General features: G+C 41.2%; 1 protein-coding gene across 1 annotated transcript in view; it reads left to right on the plus strand.

Annotated features, from left to right (window-relative positions):
- CUNH1orf21 (chromosome unknown C1orf21 homolog) overlaps positions 1-19,932 on the plus strand; it is a 149,241-nt gene that overhangs the window by 112,779 nt on the left and 16,530 nt on the right. The window contains exons 3-4 of the mRNA XM_040446572.1: positions 3,108-3,184; positions 10,827-10,887. Coding sequence (XP_040302506.1) covers positions 3,108-3,184; positions 10,827-10,887 — 138 coding nt within the window. The remainder of the gene's footprint in view (positions 1-3,107; positions 3,185-10,826; positions 10,888-19,932) is intronic.

Consider the following 19,932-nt stretch of genomic DNA (forward strand, 5'->3'; position numbering starts at 1 on the left):
TAATAGTCTATGCGATGAAATGGGAGATAGGCACACATAAAACATTTTTTCTGCACACCCAGGTAGGACGGTTATCCCAAGGAAAAGTACTTCTGCAGTTGATTGAGTTGCAGGCTGAACTAGATATTGTTTTTATGGAACACCGTCTCTACTTTAGAAAAAAAATGTGTGGCAGATAAATTATGGATATTCAGACTTGGGTATTTGGCAAACATCGTCTCAAGAATGAATGAAGAGAACTTGTCACTTCAAAGACAACAATTGGCAGTATGTGTTGCCAGTCATAAAATTCAAATGTTAAACCAAAATTAGAATTTTGGAAAACTTTATACCACCACGAGCTTCCGTCAGGATCTCCTGACAGATTTCTGTCAGGATTCTGACAGCTTCTGTCAAGATTTTCCTGATGAGATTGATGGTGATTTTAACAAATGTGATTTCTTTTTTCATCTTGTATAATGAAATGTGTCAAAATTTGGAGAATATGGGCAAAGGGTGCTTGATACTAAAACGGTTTGAGAACTGCCAGCCTAGTGGCCGATAGCGTGGATGCGGAGGACCCTTCTTGGGTTGAAATCCCAATGCTATCACTTATTTCTTGTGTGGTCTCAGGTAAGTGCTTCATCTCTCAATGCCTCAGATTTCTCATCTATAAAATGGGGATAAAAACGGTACCTATTGGGGCGCGTGGGTGGCTCAGTTGGTCAAGTGTCTGATTCTTGGTTTCTGCTCAGGTTCATGATCTCATGGTTTCATGAGCCCAAGCCCCATGTCGGGCTCTGTGCTGCCAGCATGGAGCCTGCTTGGGACTCTCTCTCTCTCCCTCTCTCTCTGCCCTTCCCCCACTCATGGTGTCTCTGTCCCTATCACAGTAAATCAATAAACTTTAAAATAAGAAGAAGAAAGTAAAAATAAAACCGGTAGCTACCTCAGAAATGTGGACGTAAAAATGAGTTAATATATGTAAATAACTGTGAATATTAAACTGAGTTCATATACGGAAATCACTTAGAATAGTGCCTGACTTAGAGTACGTGGTCATTGGGTCGTTGTTACGATCTTGGTGAGTGGTGATTTGTAAAAACTAATGCATTTTACATGTGCAATCCATAGAAATGTGTGTGTAATTATGTATACTTTCTTTTTCCTTTTGTGTAACTGGGAAATCTGAAGCTGAGATTCCTTCCCGAGCCTCTGCCTCGGTTTTGGCCCTCCCGCTTCCTGGCAGTGCGCACCTGTGCGTGGTGTCCGGGGGGCTGGCTCGTTCCCGCTCGGGGACTGAGTGCCCGGCCCGTCCGCCCAGCCTCTGTTGCTTGGGATTTCCTTCTTCTCCTAGCAACCACACAGTGTGGTTTTAAGGAAGATGTGGTGACTCAGTGCCATTATGAAGGGTACGGTTTAATAGATTGAGTATGAACAGAATACAGTTGTGTACGGTTTCTAGTTTTAGTATTAGAAGCCGCGTTCCTGCCTCAGCAGTGTTCAAAATGACATCATTTTAGCTCAGTGTTTGGGAACTTATGTGAGTAGAGAAAAAGTGGAAGGCCCCGTCATATGTCTATTTTCAGTGCTTAATCCAAGCTGACAGGAAGTTTAAGGGGAAAAAGATGACTAACTTGGAACCTACCTCTGCAGTCCTTCCAGAGGGACGACATGTGAGCTATTTTTCTCTCTCACTGTTAAAAAGACGTTCATCACATGTTGACCTTGCTCACTTGTGCAACCAGTAATGTGACGCGCAGCTCCCGTCAAGTGCTGGGCCTCGCCCTCCCGGAGCCGGTGCCCTGCTTTGTAAACACGAAGGTACTTTGTCTGTTGTTCCCTGACTGTGTCAGCAGAAGGAACAGTTATATATTTTATACCCATTAAAAGGTTGTGAAAACACTCCAAAGTTTAGTGTGAGGTAAAGAAGGTAAGATAGACTGCCAAAGAATCGTAATGGTTGTTTCTTTTCCTAGAAGATCACAGACAAAATTACCCTCTGTTGTGGAGTACCGATGTTATACAGATACGCTCACGTTTGATGGTGAATAGCCAAAAACCCACAGTGTGTAAATCACTGGAGGTTCACGGATTTAAATGGCTTCTGCTATCCTGAGAGAAAGATGAACTCTTGAAGCAAGAGTTCATTTGGGGGCCATCTGTTTTATCTGTCATCCCACATCCCTCTGCATCTGGGAAGAACAGCGGGCCAGCCCATGCGAGTCTTTATTCCTTGCCCCAGCCTAGGCTTTGAATTATTGCTGCACATCAAGATCCTTGCATGCACACCGGCACTTGTTAAATAGGTTGAGAACAGCCCTGACTTTCATTTTGGGGGTGTGTTTTGGGAGCCAATTATAACGCCTCCTGAATATTTTGTAAAGGTAATGTATAAATACAAAGCAGTGCCATTATTGAGATGGTCTAAATACAGAGCAGTACCACGACTGAGGCAGCGTGCTTACCGATATACTTGCATTTAAGATTTGAGAGTGTTTCTTTCCCATGTGGCTAGTATACTGGGAATAGGAAATCAGATCAGACTAAAAGCCAAAGAAGTGCTTCTCGAATATAGGTTGGTAGTGAATTTTATTAATTCAATTGAATTCAATCTCACAATATTTGTTATGAGTGGAATAGATTTAGTTATTTTTAATCATGTTCTTCTCTCTGTCATTGCTAGGACCTTGTGCAAACTTCATGTCTCAGTAACTACAGATGTCTTTTATAAATAGAATGCACTGAAGTTAGTTGACCTGGGCATGTGAACAGTGTCTGTGATTATACTACGGCAGCTCTTTGACACTAGAATCTTCTGTTCTTTGAGTGTCTTCCTATTTTTAGTAACTCCTAAAAACACCTAAAAATCACATATGAGTTGCACATAATTTTCAAAAATAGTTAATAGCTGTTTTTAAAACTCCCGCCTCTTTTCACGACAGTGTTCCAAAATCTCTGGCGGTTTCACCTTACAGTGTGATCTCTTTGCAAGGATTTTTGTCCTTGTGAAGCAACCAGCTGTGAAGGGTCTCAAGCAAAACTAACATTTCTGTGATGACAGTTTATGCTGCTGTTTGATTGTCGATTCTCATCTTGTCTTCTATGTGTCTGTTTGTGTTTTTCAGGAAAAAAGTGCCAGTTCAAATGTGAGACTTAAAACTAATAAAGAGATTCCAGGATTAGTTCATCAACCCAGAGCAAAGTGAGTTCTAGTTCCTTTTTTCCTTATATTGTTTTTAAAGCTAATAATATTTTCAGAGTGAGCTCAGTTTTGCCTGCCAGATAATCAAGATGTATTATAAAGCTTCAGTGATTGAGACACTGTGATTTGGTCTAATGGAACAGAGCAGAGAATGCCAAAAAAGACCCACAATAACTGACAGAACAGACATGTCAAATCAGTTAAAAGAAAATAAAAGGGAATATCTTTATGACTATGGGGTAGGGAAGAATTTTGAAAAAGTCACAAAAGATGCAGATCTTTGAAGAAAAATGATTAATATGACCGCATTAAAATTAAGAACTTCTTTTTATCAAAATTTGCTGTAGGAGAGTAGAAGGAAGTGATGGAATATATTTACCACGCATATAATTGACAACGGTTGGGTTTCCAGAATATGTAAAGTAACTCTATAAATCAATAAGTAAAAAACAGAGAGCTCATAGAAAAAGAAGCTAAAGATATAAACAACCATTTTACTGAAGAGGAAACATGAATAGCTAACGTCTAGGAAGAAATACCATTTCACACCACAAGATTGGCAAAAAATTTAGAAGTCTGACAATACAAATGGTTGACCAGGATGTTGAACAACAGGCCTCTTTACCCTAGTGGAAGTATAAACTGGTACAATTACTTTGGAAAAGTTTGTAGTTTCTAAGAAAATTGTATCTGGGCATACCTTGCCCACCAGCGATTCCCCCTCTCAGTTATATACCCTAGAAAAACTTGTACATGGGTGCTGGAAGACCTAGTTGACCTGGAGAATTCTACATATCAGTGAAAATGAATGACTTAGAGCTGCACCTGTCAAGATGGAAGAAGGTCATAAATATAAGGTTGCACGGGAAGGGAAGTAAGTGGTAGTCCCTGCCTGCTATAGTTTCATTTGCATAAAGTTCAAAAACAAGCCGAATGAATCAACCTATTATATATGTCTGTGATAAAACAATAAAGACAAGCAAGGAAATGAAAAGGCATTAAACTTGGAAGCGTGGTTCTTTCTCACTGGATGGAAGACAATGGGACCAGGGGTTCTGTTTCTTAATCTGAGTGGTGATGATATGGGTGTTCCTTTAACTATTGTTATGTAAAACTGTACAAATAACATATGTTTTCTATGTGTTATGAATTGCACAATTAAAAAGTTAAAGAGAATAATGGGTATTTTTCTAGATTGTTCTAGAACCGAATCTACCTTGGCGATAAAATGCACTTTGTGTGACACTCAAGCTATCTCTCCTTTCCTTCAAAGAGGCTCCATTTTCCCAGAGCTACAAATCTGTTTTGTGGTGTTCCATCTAAATATGAACAAATTCCCTGAGGGTGCTGATCACACTGGTGGCACAGTCACCCCCACCCTAAAATAAATCCATGTATGTAATAGTAGTTCCATAAATCCATGCCATAAGCAGAAGAAGTTGTGTTATGTCTGATTCTTCCCAGGAAATCGAGACAAAAATAACCTAGTTCATAATCACTTTACCCTGGCTCGGTGTCTGTGGAGGTGCTGCAGGTGGTTAGGCCTCGACAGGGGGTGGTGATGAGATCAAGGATTTAATTTTTTTACTTTCAAAGGAAACTGGACATTTTAAAATCCACTTATCATCTGTAATTTCAATGGAATAGTAAAGCCAATTTTTGAACCGTTGGGTACACATTATGTCATAATCACAACCTTCCTGTCCACTTCACTGATAATCACTTTTATCAACACTAATTGTATCTGCCTTGGAGAGACAGCAGATATCTCATGATACAACCAAGTCATGTTTTCATCCAAGCCATTCAATATATGCTATTTTTAAATGTTTCCCATATCTCTGAGTTCTAAGAAGAGACTATAAGAAGGAGAATTTCTTTTTCCCTTTACTGTGAATACTTATTTAATTTAGACATACTGAAGCAGCCTCCTTTGCAAACTGATATGTGCTGAAGCTTTCAGAGAAATTGACTAAATTGGCTTGTGTGTTTACATTAAAATTAGGAAGCAAATCCTCTGTTATTCGTGTGTGTGTGTGTGTGTGTGTGTGTGTGTGTGTGTGAGTTTTAAACTATGAGTCAGAACCTGGGTTACTGGAATTCAACTACGAAATCTTTCTGGAAGGCCACAAGAAGTTTTACTTTTCCTCCTTGCTGACACAGGTGATTAAGAAACTATTATTTATTATGCAGTGTATACATAAGTTAATGAGTTTCTTTTCCCCAGAAGTGGAAGAACAACCCCATACCTGATAACAGGAGATTTATTAATAATAAAGGTAGATGGTCTTCACATCTTCATCTGAGGTACTATGCAGAGCACATTCTTACTGACTTTGGGATCTCAAGAGAGTGACCTAATGTCATCAGGCTTCAGTTTTCTCAGAGAAAAATAGAGGAGAATCGTCATCTCTTACAGGGCTAGAGATATTTATAAATGAAATAATGTATGACCCAGTGCCAGTCACAGTATCTGATGCTGGTAAGAATGCCTTAACAGTTAGAAACAACGCAAATGCCCTTTGGGACGCCTGAGTGGCTCAGTCGGTTGAGCTTCCGACTCTTGGTTTCAACTCAGGTCATGACCTCAACGGTTTGTGAGTCCTGCATTGGGCTCTGCGCTGAGAGTGCAGAGTGTGCTTGGGATTCTCTCATTGCCTCTCTCTCTCTGCCCCTCCCCCCATCAATAAAATAAACTTTATTTCAAAAAAAAAGCAAAGAAAAGAAATAACCCAAATGCCCTTTTACAGGAAATTGGGTAAATGAACCCCACTGCCTTCACACAGTGAAATATTAGTTAAAACTCACAACACTAGAGGGACCGAGGAATATAACAATAGGAGAAAAGAGTAAATCCTGAAAGATTACAGAAAGCATGATGCACTCTTTGTAAAGTTAAAAACAACTAAATAAATCATCTGCATTTTAGAGCACACGTAGAGGCAGTAAAGCTATACAAAGGGAAAGTAAGGGGATGTTGGTTCCCTTGAATTGAAGAAACACACATGGGTAGGAAGTAAATTAGCTCTAGGTTGTTGTCAAGGTCCTCGCATTCGTTTTTTACTTTGGCTTCATGAGTGCATATTATGCTACTTAAAAAAAGTATATTCGACTAAATAAAAGTAGCTGTGCGTGACTATAAGCAAGGGTGTGTCATAATGTGAGGATTAGGATTAAGCCACTTGCCCGAGATCCAATTGAGCAATGACGATGATGATTTTGAAGAAATAACTATTCAGGCCAAGATTTGCAGGAACCCAATGAGTAATTGCATTTCATTTTTGCAGGTGAAATATTAGGGAGTTAGGACCTTGTCTTCTGATACTTTTGTGGCTTGGGCTTTTATTATTGGAAACTTTTTCTTAAGTCCCTAAAAATGGAAGCCATATATCTTTCAGCTCAAACCCTCATCTTGCCCACCCTCTTCATTCCTTTGATTACTTGTCTTTAAGATTCCATACTGTTATCATCCCTAGTCTCATGAAACTGAGAAATCACAGACAGAAGAGTCTTTGACGATTCAAGGTTAACTCACAAGAGCTCTGCCAGCACCATCTGGGGGCATGGGAAGTGCTCCAGGAAAACGTTGTGCTTTCCGCGACTGAGTTTATTAGAAAGAAATAGGAATTACTGAAATTGTTAAGTTTGATTAGTTAAATCAAGGTACCAGCATACAGACTTTTCTAAAAGACTTTTAGATCTAATTAATCTTGGCATCAAATACTCACTTTGTAAGTGGATTCATAAACAGTCTAATTATCCCTTTCTAATACCTTGAGGAAAGACAGGCCAGTGTGCTTTTTTCTCCCGCACCACTCACAGCCACCAAATTGTGCAGCAGAAAGGGCTTAAGAATCCAGTTATTACTTAAGGACTGGTTCTCACAGCACAGTTTGAACGTAAAAACTAATATTAATGCATTGTGTTGATAGAGTTTCCACGTGAAAAAGAGAGCATCCGTGTTTATCCCGGCAGGAGACCGCTGAGACGGATCATTTATTTCATCAGAGTGAAAATGCCATCTCTGTCCCTGTTGAAGGGATTTCAGGGCTTGCCTGTGAAACGAACCCACAGAGAACAGCAGAGTAAACCTCGCGCTTTCAGGTCACACCGTACTTAAGGTGATGTACACACAGCAAGGACCTCTTGGTGCCATTGGCTCCAAGCGGCCGTGTCTGCCACACTCCCAGGGATGGCGGAGTTTATCTGAAAGAGCTCATTTGGTGCATCGGAGTCTGATAATAAATAAGTCACCTTTCCATTCATCTTTCTGGCTAACACAGCCCACATACTATATTTCAAGGTGGCAAGAAGTCAGTCCGTCTGCTGGGAGACACTTCTTGGTAGGTTTTGAAATGAGACAGAGGCAGGCCGGGATGTTTTTGCTCTTAGACAAAGAGAAAGCAGGCATCATTCCTGTATCAATGGGGTGTGATGGTAGAGATGCACCGACGGAAGGCCAGTTGCCTGCGTTTGGGTAGAATTGTTTCAAGGCACACCTGAAAATGAAAATGGTATTTTACTTCTCAACCATTATACCCTCTACCCCAGAGTGAGGTTACTGTTTGGTTCAGGATTCAGGTAGGGTTGAAAACACCCTGTCTTGACTAATTAATTCTGGGTTGAGTAGCTTTTGTTCAGTTTGCTTTAATCAAGGAATGCCTTTTCTTTTTTTTAATGGTTAGAAAGTAGGTAAACTACACAAAACTGGAACCACTAAGGTTTTTGTGCTTGCTTACTATACATGTATCTTGAGGTCCTCACTGTTACCTTTGGCATCAAGCTCCTATTATGGACCCTAAGCTCTGCATTCCTGATCCCAGGGATCTTGTCAGTCTAATATGTATATGTCTGAGTACTAACTAAGCACCCCTGTTTTCATGTTTTGATATTTCAATAAAGGGTTAATGGAAGTTAGTAACAATCATCCAACGTTAGTGCCGGAAGGGACTACACTTCACCATGCTAACAAACTGAACTGCCTCGTGAGGGGTCACGAATCACATGAATTGAAATAGGGACCACTCAGTCAATTGATTAAATATTTCCCTTCCATTATACGCAAAGCAATATATGTAAAAAACTCTAACCTAAAAATTTCCACAATGGACATCTGATCCTAAAAATGCCATTTTTATGAGATCTTTTGGAATCTCCCAGGGAAACTAATGTGTGTGTGTGTGTGTGTGTGTGTGGTCATCCATATTAAGATATATGTGTGTATATGCGTGCATATGTGTATGTGGTTATCTATTAAGATGTATCTATGTCTATATGTCTACATGCCTTTCTATCTGGGACCCAGAGCTGTCCAGCAACCTCATCTGCTGAAAGTTTGGCCAGGAACAGGGAGGATGCCCAGAACATGTCTGAGCAGCCACATTGACTGCCAGAATATGCCTGTTCACCACTCACAGGAAGCCCCCCAGGCTCTCCCTCAGATCCTGTTTGCACTAACTTTGGACACAACTCTAATGGATTTGGGTGTGCTAAGCATGGGGCAGAAGCAGCTGCTGGGAAGAAAACTGAAAGAGAACCAATACCTTCTTTGACCAGAAGAAATGAGAGCGGTTCAAAGCAGGCAGAGAACAAAAGCCTATAGTTTAAGGCCACTTTGCTTAAGGAGAGCCAGCTCTCCCATCTCAAGAGGCTCCAGGGAGTGTTCCCGTATCACAGAGAGACATTGTGGTTTAAGGCCTTGGGAGTGGCTGCTAGTCATTAAGTGAAAGTCAAGTAATGTTTGTGATAGATCCTCTATTAAAGTTTAGAAGGTTTGAGGGGCGCCTGGGTGGCGCAGTCGGTTAAGCGTCCGACTTCAGCCAGGTCACGATCTCGCGGTCCGTGAGTTCGAGCCCTGCGTCAGGCTCTGGGCTGATGGCTCAGAGCCTGGAGCCTGTTTCCGATTCTGTGTCTCCCTCTCTCTCTGCCCCTCCCCCGTTCATGCTCTGTCTCTCTCTGTCCCCAAAATAAATAAACGTTGAAAAAAAAAATTTTTTTTTTAAAAAAAGTTTAGAAGGTTTGCATTCAAAATGGCTCAAATGAAAAATGTTTTGGCACTTAAAGAAGTAAAACCATGGGGAATCTGGGAAAACTCAGGTAGGCAAAATGGCTTCTCCACCCAGCCAGAGAAGGAAAGGAGGCTGTTTAATATATTCTCATGCTCCCAGATTCTGGCCTGGCTTTCTAGCCTGCAACAAGAGAAGGCCTGTTTCTGAAACAGGACATATACCTCACTTGAATTATCAAGGACAGGAAAAATGACATGATATAGAAGTGAAAGTGGATTGCTGGTATAAGATAGTTTGTCATTTTCCTCTTGTATCAGAGCTAATGTCCTCGTGCCCCCAGATTTTTTTTTTTTTTTTTTTTTTTTTTTGGGACAGAGAGACAGCATGAACGGGGGAGGGGCAGAGAGAGAGGGAGACACAGAATCAGAAACAGGCTCCAGGCTCTGAGCCATCAGCCCAGAGCCCGACGCGGGGCTCGAACTCACAGACTGCGAGATCGTGACCTGGCTGAAGTCGGACGCTTAACCGACTGCGCCACCCAGGCGCCCCAGCCCAGATTTTAAATCTTGCTTTTACACACAGGGGAAAACCTCCTTCAAGCCCCATTATCTGTCATTGGAGGCCTGAAGGGTGTGGGGTCCCTTGTGCCATTCTCTGCGGCCCCTAAAGGAGGAGGCATAGTGCTAAGGGGTATGTCAGGTGGGCTGTCCCCTACACCGAGACTTGAAGGGAAGGAGCTATTCCAGAGCCACCCCTCCCTCCACCCTCAGCCACTGCAACAAGTAAGCACTAACAGTGAAAGAAGCTCGTTGTGTGATGTGTCTCTTAGCCCAGAATCCTGAACCTCCTTGGACCACCTACACCTATTTCCTGTCATTAAGACCATGTTGCCTCCAAGACGTTTTCCTCCCCACGCACTTCCCATCTGTGATTCTTCTCTGTTCTCCTTACCTTCTTCTGTTTTGTCTCCCCCCGCCCCAAATTGTGTCCATCTGACTAAGTAGGCTGTTAAATAGCATTAGACAAGCAAGCACACAGGGCAAGCGCTACTCAGATATGCTTCCTGATGCACTCCCACATCCCAGTGGAATTGCACTTCCCAAAAGGTGCATTGGCCGTCACCACTGCACAAAGCGTTCAGGGACAATGTCAGGTTCTTTGCCTGTTTGCCGCCAGCCCACACCTCTATGCTCAGCTGAATACCATGCTAAATACCAGTCTTTATAAAATACACATTTCACCATAACAACTTGGATATATTTTCTTTTTCCAGTTACACACAGTGTGAAATATGCCATGTACTGCTTGGCTACGCCTTTTTTTTTTTAACAAATGTGTATCTGAAGAAATCATTTGGCACACACCTCCCAGTAACATCACTATAAATAACATGTACGTTGAAAAGAAATTGTATTCCTTAAATCATAGGAACTCGTAGACTTTTATGCAACACATTTAGAGGATTACTGTAATGGCATTTATCCTTAATATGACTTCAGACTATCTCAGTGGAAAAGTCGGCAATAAATAAATGTCTGCCTCAAAGTCTAGGGACTCAGCGTTTTTCATTCGAGGGAGCTGGGTTTAAGAAAACATTGAAATACGCACTTAACTACTCTCCGGTTTTTTTTTAGCATGCACATCTCTGAAAGCCAACAAGAATTCTTCAGAATGCTGGATGAAAAAATTGAAAAGGTAAGAAGTAAAAATAAATTCCTTGTTTCAAGGGAAATATGCTAACTGCCTCATGAGTTAAGGTAATAATGTTCTGGTTTCTGTGTTGCAAAGCTGTTCCTGTAAGAGTATGGGTAGAGAGTTAAAAGAAGCCCCCTCCCCCTGCCACACACACAAAATGTGACTGTGAGAATGTTTAACGTATACCAGAGCATCCAAGATTCTCGGCTTGTTGACCATTAATTAATTAAAGTGTGTAGGGCCAGATAGGGTCTAGCAGTGCCAGTAAGAGCCTTTGCCTAGAGACAGAACATTGCTCTCAGTGCACATTGTCTGCACGTGATGCCTTGCTCTCGCTTCAGACTGCAGGCAAGAAGGTTCTTAGTACCTGCCAGAACTTATGGAATGTCTGCTGTATACCTGACACTGCTCTGAGTTCTCCTACAAACATCGCAAACCTGTTACAGTCAATACCGACCTCAGGGACATGGCTCTGAGACAGGTTTTATCTTCCTTTTACAGACAAGGAAACTAAGGCTCAGAATATTTGAATAACTTACCAAGGTTTGCAAGGCTGGTAGTGGTCCAGTTGGAATTTCAGCCCACATCTGCCTCACTCCAAAGCCGAGACTCCCAAGTTGCTTCTCTAGGAGTGTGTGCATTTTACAATGACAAGAAGATCTGTGTGGAAAATTGAACCCATACTTAGGATCTCAGAGTGCCATATGCTAATCAACTGAATGAAGTATGGAAGATGGTAACAATTAAAGGCTTACTTGCAGACTTGCAGAATTTAAATGCATCACCGCAGGGGGTGAATTTAAATAATGAAGTTATAAATCTGAGTATTTTCATTTGAAAACCTTGTTCTGAAGAAGAGTACAATCCTAAATTCAGAACATAGCACAACTGTGGTTAAGGCATCATGGGCCAGTTTTGCCTTTGAATTTTTTCCATGTTTATTTTTATTTTTTACATTTTGTGGCCCTTTTATCTGAGCATTTGTTCACAAATTCCTAAGTTATGATACATATCACTCAATGGAAAATAATGAAGAAGGGCTTAAATTCACCAGTATTTCAGCAGCAGACCCCATTCTGAAATGGACCTCCTTAAAGAATAATTGTATAATCTTCTAAGGCACCATTACAAGACCAGCAGATGTTACCAATGTGAAAGGTAGAGATGGGTGATGAATTAAAATGGTACTTTAATGCATAGTATCACTTGGCTATACATAAATACTGATTTGCATGTAATTTTTTTTTATTATTAGTGAAATCCTGGCTCACATATGACTTTTTAGGTTGAAAACTTCATCTGGGAATAATTACCAAGTTTCATGTGTTGGTTCAAAACCTGTTCAAGGTGTCAATAGCATTTGTTTTAATAAAGAAAAGCATAAAATAAATATTTCATTCCCACTGTAATGGTGAAGATCTTTTCTTTCTCAGTTTATTTGGATTTTTTTCCTCCACTAGCTTTTTGGCAATAAAAAGATCTTAGTAGTCAGAGTTAGTCTGTAAAAACCAAAACCTGAATAGTAAGTTATCTTTTTAAACAAAATTTACAAACCCTGACAAGGCATTTAAGATGATCTAATCCCTTTCTGGTGTGTTTCCATAATAGAAATTCTACCTCCTTGCACTCACAACTGGAATTCATTGTTTCCATCTGAAATCCGATTTCCCTTTTTCCTTTTGCATCCAGGGTAATGACGTGTCTAACACAACAAAAGCAAAGTGCATAACTTGATCATTTGTTGGATAGAACCGTCCCTGGACAAAGGAACATTTGTAGACTCAACATAAACAGTATTCTCCCTATAAAATATATTTATATCTGAAGAAGAGTTTTTATATAACCTGTGACATGCACCCAGTTCTAGATGTCTAGTGGAATTTTCTGTCTGCTCTGAACCAAGCTTTCCTGTTTCTTCCCTCTTATCTAAAATTCACCCTTCTGAATATTGTGAACATGCTGTTCCATGTACTATTTGACCATTGAGCCTCCAAAGTTAAAATGTACTTCCTTAATATATGCATTTGGCTTAATACAATCCTCACCATATTTTATATAGCCCAAATTGGAAGTTGGGTTCTTACAAATTATTCTCCTGACTTTTCACCATTGCCAGATATTTCTTTGGTACAAGTTAGCATGGGGACAACTAACTATACATGCAACTCAGATCTGTTCTGTAGGTTTCCTAGGGCTGATTTAAAAAAACAAAAAAACTCAGAGCTTCATGCTGAAAATTGGAGTCATTCTAAGAGAGCTTGAGTTTTGAGATTTAATCTCCCTCAAAATGTCCAGAAATTGCTTTTTCTTCCTTAAACTGATAAGAAGTAAAATTGACTGAATGTGGGGAGATTTAAACCTGCTCTTCCTTGATTCTTCTTTTGTATTTATTGAATGTCTGCAGGATGTGGTTTCAATTTACCCTTCAACTCTTGACACCAAAAGAAATCTCTGCTCTCTCAAGATAGATGTAAAAGTACCATTAGAATAAAGAAACTAGGGACGCATCTGGGTGGCCCAATTGGTTGAGCCTCCAACGTAGGCTCCGGGCATAATCTTGTGGTTCGTGAATTCGAGCCCCACATCAGTCTCCACTCTGATGGTACGGAGCCTGCTTGGGATTCTCGCTGTCTCCTTTCTCTCTGCCCCTTCCCCACTCATGTCTTCTCTCTCTTAAGATGAATAAACTTTAAAAAATAAACTAGGACTATTAGGTGGTATAATATTTCTAGTGAAACTTAAATTTGGACTGCTCTCATTCAGAGGTGATCATGGTGCCGAGGTGCAGTTTACCTTTGCACCGCAGCTGGACCAGCATTTTCTAAGTAGTGGTGGCAAAGAGAAGAAAGTTGCAAAAATACATTTAAAAAAGCTAACTTGAGACACCTGGGTGGCTCAGTTGGTTAAGCATCCAACTTGAGCTTAGGTCGTGATCTCATCATGCCTTGAGTTCAAGCTGAACCCACATTGGACTCTCTGCCATCAGCACACAATTGTCACTATGGGCCAGGTCCTCCTGTTCTGAACACAGGTGTCTGTGGGGTCAGTTATTAAAACTTGAGGTCCGTTAACCAGGCAATCAGGACAGCTTCTTGGACACTTGGTACCATTTCAGGTGCTCTGGTGGTGTGTAGGAGGCCAGGACGCTGTTTCATCTGGAGATAAACAAGGGAGAGCTTTTGACAGAGAGCAGGGAGAGTTCCAAAGAGCTCTGTTTGATTGATTTACTTTTGCATTTCCTTTTTGGAGAGTAAAAATCCTCTGAAACAACAGGGGCACCTCATTTGTTTTTACCTCATTATTTTTTACACGGATATCTAACTGATTCCATTGGAATCTATAGTTGTTTTGCCTGACAGTTCACAGACTCCTGAACCTTATGTGAAGTGGTGACATTTGTCTAATTTTGCAACTTAGAGAAAATGACAGTTTACTGCAGAGCAAGGTAATGATTTTAAATTCTAGTTTTTCATTGTATTTAGAGGAGAAAGAAGGTATCTAGATTATTAAAAGTTGGCCCCATGGAGGAGATTCTGAGTATACTACCAAATACAGATCACATAAGATTTTAAGATATGCTTTCTTCTATACATTTGGGTTTAATTGTTAGAAGCAAAACAAGTAAATACATGTATTCATAGGAATTATAGTATCTTCTCTAGGCAAAAACAAGTATATATATTTGCTTTTTGAGGATATAAGAATAGCTGATGACCAAGGAGTCTGTTGCCCACCCCCCCACCCCCGCCCGCGACACCTCTGTGTGTGTATATAATATATATATATATACATATATATATATATATATATGTATATATATATATATAATTTATTTATTTTGACAGAGAGAGAGAGAGAGAGAGAGAGTGGGGGAAGAACAGAGAGAGGGAGAGAGAGAGGAAATCCCAAGCAGGCCCTGCACTGTCAGTGCAGACCCAGATGCGGGCTCAGACTCACAAACCATGGGTTCGTGACCTAAGCTGAAGTCAGACACTTAACCGACTGAGCCACCCAGGCGCACTAACACCTTTATATTAAATAAAGAATATCTCAGTACAGTACCACATGCATCTGGTTAGTTTTTCTCAAGCAAAATTGTAAACTATTTTGGTGGTGAGTATCTTTTTGGAATCTGGTAAAAGTGATAAAGAGTCTCCCTATAAAAATGTACATTAGTGGTGCCTGGGTGGCTCAGTTGGTTAAGCATCAGACTCTTGATTTCGACTCAGGTCATGATCTCACAGTTGGTGAGATTGAGCCCCATGTTGGGCTCTGTGCTGGCAGCATGGAGCCTGCTTGGGAGTCTGGCTCTCCCCGTCCCCTACGCACACACACACACTTGCTCTCTCCTCTCTCTCTCAGAATAAACGTCTTTTTTTTAATGCACATGATATCACATACACTAATTTCTTAAGTCAAATGTCAGAGTTGTGTAGTTCCCTGGAGCCTATCCCTGGGCCCCAGGCCAAGAACCTGTGGATTTCTTTATGATTCATATGATTGATGTGCTTCCCTCAAATCTGGGGCTCATTTGCACCCTTGAACCTTATCAGCAATGATCCATATAGATGTCTGGTTTTAAAGATTAGAAGACTAGGGCTCCTAGGTCGCTCAGTCAGTTGAGCATCCAACTTTGGCTCAGGTCATGATCTCACAGTTTGTGAGTTCGAGCCCCACGTCAGGCTCTGGGTGGACAGCTCAGACCCTGGAGCCTGCTTCAAGTTTTGTGTCTCCCTCTCTCTGCCCCTTCCCTGATCATGCTCTCTCTCTCTCTCTCTTTCTCTCTCTCTCTCAAAATAAATAAACATTAACAAATTTTTTTTAATTTAAAGATTAGAAAACTGAGTGCAGATAATTCCCATGCAAAGCCATTCTCCTTTTTTTCGTACTTTCCTTCCTTCTTCTCAAAAGTAGCTGAAAGTACTTCACCCCCAAGGCTGAGCCACCAGCATACCTAGTGTGTCGTCTCACTTATTCCTGTGTGAGCTTGAGACTACCACCGTTGACTGGCACTATTCATTGTAGCATTTTAGGGAAATGTCTGAGAAAGAACAGTCTGGGATTTAAAATCAGCTGATTTTAAAAGATGTTCATCTGTAGACCTGTACATCTTTTATTAAAAAGGCATTCACACTTAGAAAATGTTTGCATTCCTGGAGTGGCCTGATTCCCTTGGCCCCAAAACTAACCTAGTTGGTAAGAGAGCAGGTCTGCATTTATCAATTTATTCCGGGGCTCCTCCTCTTAATATTAACATCAGCTCAGTGTGAACCATGTCTTGATCAGAAGGTGTTTGCTTTTCACCCGGTGAAGACAGGGTCGGGCTTGTAATTACAAACTCTGAGTGGACTGTGTGACCTCACAGCTGCTGTAGAATCCCATACAGTGTTTGAGAGGCGCAGCTGATGACAGCTTTTACTCCTTGGTGGTGGGTTTGAGGGCCTCCTCAGTGCCCACTGGTTGAGAAACATGGGACTGTTGTCTCCAGTCCTCAGGAATGTGGCACAGCCTGCCCGTGTGTGCAGAGGAAATCATAGGGTGTACCTCCCTTCTCGCTTTCTCTTCTGGTAACAACCAAGACCCTCAACAGCCCTCAACACTGCCGGAGAGGCCCTTGCTGGCATGTATACTTTGGAAGTGTGCTGGGCTGCCAGTAGCATTTCAGTAGGCAATTTCCTGCTCCATGCTAAGCATAGTGTGGCCTTGCTTTTGCTGATAACCAGACCCTTCCTTGTGTTTCCTTTCCCTTCATCCCTCTGCCTCTTCTGCTCTCTCTCCTGTATGTACCTTTCCTCATACATCAGCCAATGTAAAGCTGTAATTACAAGGGTAAGGATGTGACTCCGTCCTGTTTTGTTTTTCTCCGTACTGAAGAGTCGTGGTGATGATGTTGGTGTAGGAACCACTGGCAAAGGGTGCGCACGCTCTGGGCTCCCATCCTAGCGCTCCCAGGTAGCTGAGAGGAATAGACGGTGCAGCCAAGGAAGAGAAGGGAGGCGACAGATCTGGCAGACATGCAGCACACACAGTCTCTGCTCACTTTCTTTTCTCCGGTGGGCTTGATGTTCAGAGAGTTCTTGAGGTGCTGTCGGCCTGGTTCTTTAGGGAGCAGCTGAGGAGAAGAGTTCAGAGTCCAGAACAGCGTAGTACAGGAATGCAAATAAGAACCATTCCATTTTAATGAATGAAGTGTGGCCAGCAGTGCTCTGAACCCCACGGTAATGTGGGGCACGATCCGTGGATGGTGTCGTGCTGCTGTGGGTGCAGTACTTAGGCCAGGGAGGTACCATTCAGAACAGAAAGACAGTGACACTAGTGTGTGTCATTCCCTTGTGCCCATTCGGTTTCTCCTTCCTGTCCTCTTCTCAGGCTGTTTCCCTTCCTCTCCATGGCCCTTCCACTCACTGCATTCAGCAGCCGCGGGCATTGTCCTAGCCCTACAGAGAGTTTGCTGAGATAGAGAGGGTGCCAACCTCTATGACTGCTGCTTTTTTGTGTACGAGTCTCTAAAAGGACTCAAAGAATTAAACAGGGAGTTTCCTTAAGATAAGAATTGGGTCTCATTTGTCTTTGTTTCTTCAGAACCTAGCACAGGGCCTGGGACTGAACAGATACTTACTAATCTTGTTGAATAAGAGAGAGCATGGCACAAATAAGACGAGTGGGCTTAGCAGAAGTGAAAGCCTACAAAGGAAGGAGGTGTGGTCAGGCAGACTCCTCCAGCAGAGGGCTCAGTAAGATTGGAAGTGTTCTTAACAAAGAACAGCATAGCAGGTAGACAGCGGGGACAATGCCAAGACCTGGACTGAGAGAGGTCGAGGAACGAAGCAGCACCAGGTAAGAGAAAGAACCTGTGCTTCCAACCTGGGCCAGATCTAAGGGCCACCTCTAGTCTTAGCTGTGTGACCCCAGGCTAATTGTTTAACCTTTCTGATCCTCTGGTTCGCCACCAAACAAATTTGCATAATAATACCAACTTGTCTGGGAAATTCAAGATCATTCACCAAAGAGTCTCTAGCAGAGAGTTTGAAATGCGCTCTGTGATCGGTAGCTCTTATTTTGGTTGAAGTTGTTTGTATCCTCATCATCAAGGCTATTTGTTGAAATTGAGGGGGGTTGCGAGGGGGCTAAACCTGAAACTAAAAATGCAGAATTTAACAGCTTGAATCTCTCTTGAGCAAAAGTGCCTGCCTATGGTAGAGATGTCTCTCCTTATAGGTAGAGTGTTAGTGCACTCTCCAGTGCACTGACTGGCCTGCCTCCTGTGGTATATACATGTTAAGGAATTAGATTCATGTGAACATTTTTAGAGCCATTAAATAGCCTAGTGCTAGCTTCTGAGCTGTGATTACAGAATGAGTCAGTGAGTCAGTGGCCTGGGTACAGCTGGATTCCTATATATATTTTTCGTGTCTGGAAGTTTCCTTCTTTTTTAACTCTTACAGATTTTTTAGAAACTTGCTTTTGCAAATAGTAATACCTGCCACAAAATGCTTGTGATAGCAACAAAAACTACAACAAGTTAGGAAAAGGGGTCTCCCCAGAAATCATTAAAATGATAAGATTGGCTTCTCTTGATTCATTTGATGAGCATATCTGGGATGTGTTCTCTGGATCCAGAAATGAGTCAGGGGCCAGTAGGAGGTGCATAATTTAAAAGTTGGATTCTTGCCTTTAGGGAACTTCTAGAAGCATAAAATTTCAAGTTAAGAGGAACTTTAGATTGCCCCCAACTCTTTAAAATCCCCACTAGTATTATGAACCCTCTGTAGCAAAGAATGACATATGTCCATTTATATCATTTGGGAAAGAATTATGAAGCATACTATGTTCTGTATATTTCTTGAAAGTTTTATTCTGAGATAATCTTGTCATTTATGGATATTTATTCCTCTCTTTGAAGTTCTGTTGAGTGGAAACATATTCTGTTTCATTCCTAGAGAAGGCATTCTTGGAGCAGGCAATTCTAGATTACCCTCATTTAATCCCATTTCCCTAAACAGATTCAAAAGAGGAATACCAAAATTCTTTAAACTCATATTCCCAAAATTAGTTGCTGAAGGTTTGGAGATATTTAATCATACCTTGCCTCCATTCTGGGTTCTTAACAAACTGAAGATAGGCACAAGGATCCAGGTAATTATCATGGATCAGTGCCCCCCTTATGAATGACCCTCATAATCCCCAAATCCAGACCTTCTAGTGAACTAGTTTGGAATATATTTGCTTTTAAAATTTAATTATTTATTTTGAGAGAGAGAGAGAAAGAAAAAGAATCCCAAGCAGGCTTCATGCTATCAGTGCAGACCCTGATGGGGGGCTCAAACCCACAAACTGTGAGATCGTGACCTGAGCCAAAACCAAGAGTCAACCGACTGAGCCACCCAGGCACCCCTAGAATATAATCGTAACACTTAAAACATTGAAAGGATCTGTAGCTGGAATATATAAAGAAGTACAATTAATACAAACCAATAAAAACCGTCAATTAAACCTCTGGGTCTGCATGCTTGAAATTATTTTTACATCTGTACAATAAAGTTCACTGCAGCATTCTGTGTTTGATAGCAAAAAGAAAGAATGAATGAACTGGAAGCAGCCTAAGTGTCCACCTCTAGAAGAATGAATAGACTGAACTGTAGGAATCTACAGTGCAATATTATACAGCAGTTCAAAAGAAATGAATCAGGTATATACATGGACATGGACTTCAAATAGATTTGAAACCATATTATTTTATTTTATTATTATTTTATTTTATTTTATTTTATTTTATTTTTTAAATTTACATCCAAGTTAGCATATAGTGCAACAGTGATTTCAGGAGTAGATTCCTTAATGCCCCTTATCCATTTAGCCCATCCCCTCTCCCACAACCCCTCTGGTAACCCTGTGTTTGTTCTCTGTATTTAACAGTCTCTTATGTTTTGTCCCCCTCCCTGTTTTTGGATTATTTTTGCTTTCCTTCCCTTGTGTTCATATGTTCTGTGTCTTAAAGTCCTCATATGAGTGAAGTCATATGATATTTGGCTTTCTTTGACTGAC

The sequence above is a fragment of the Herpailurus yagouaroundi genome, unplaced genomic scaffold (genome assembly GCF_014898765.1).
Source record: "Herpailurus yagouaroundi ecotype Mexico unplaced genomic scaffold, PumYag 195, whole genome shotgun sequence".
Lineage (NCBI taxonomy): Eukaryota > Metazoa > Chordata > Mammalia > Carnivora > Felidae > Herpailurus > Herpailurus yagouaroundi.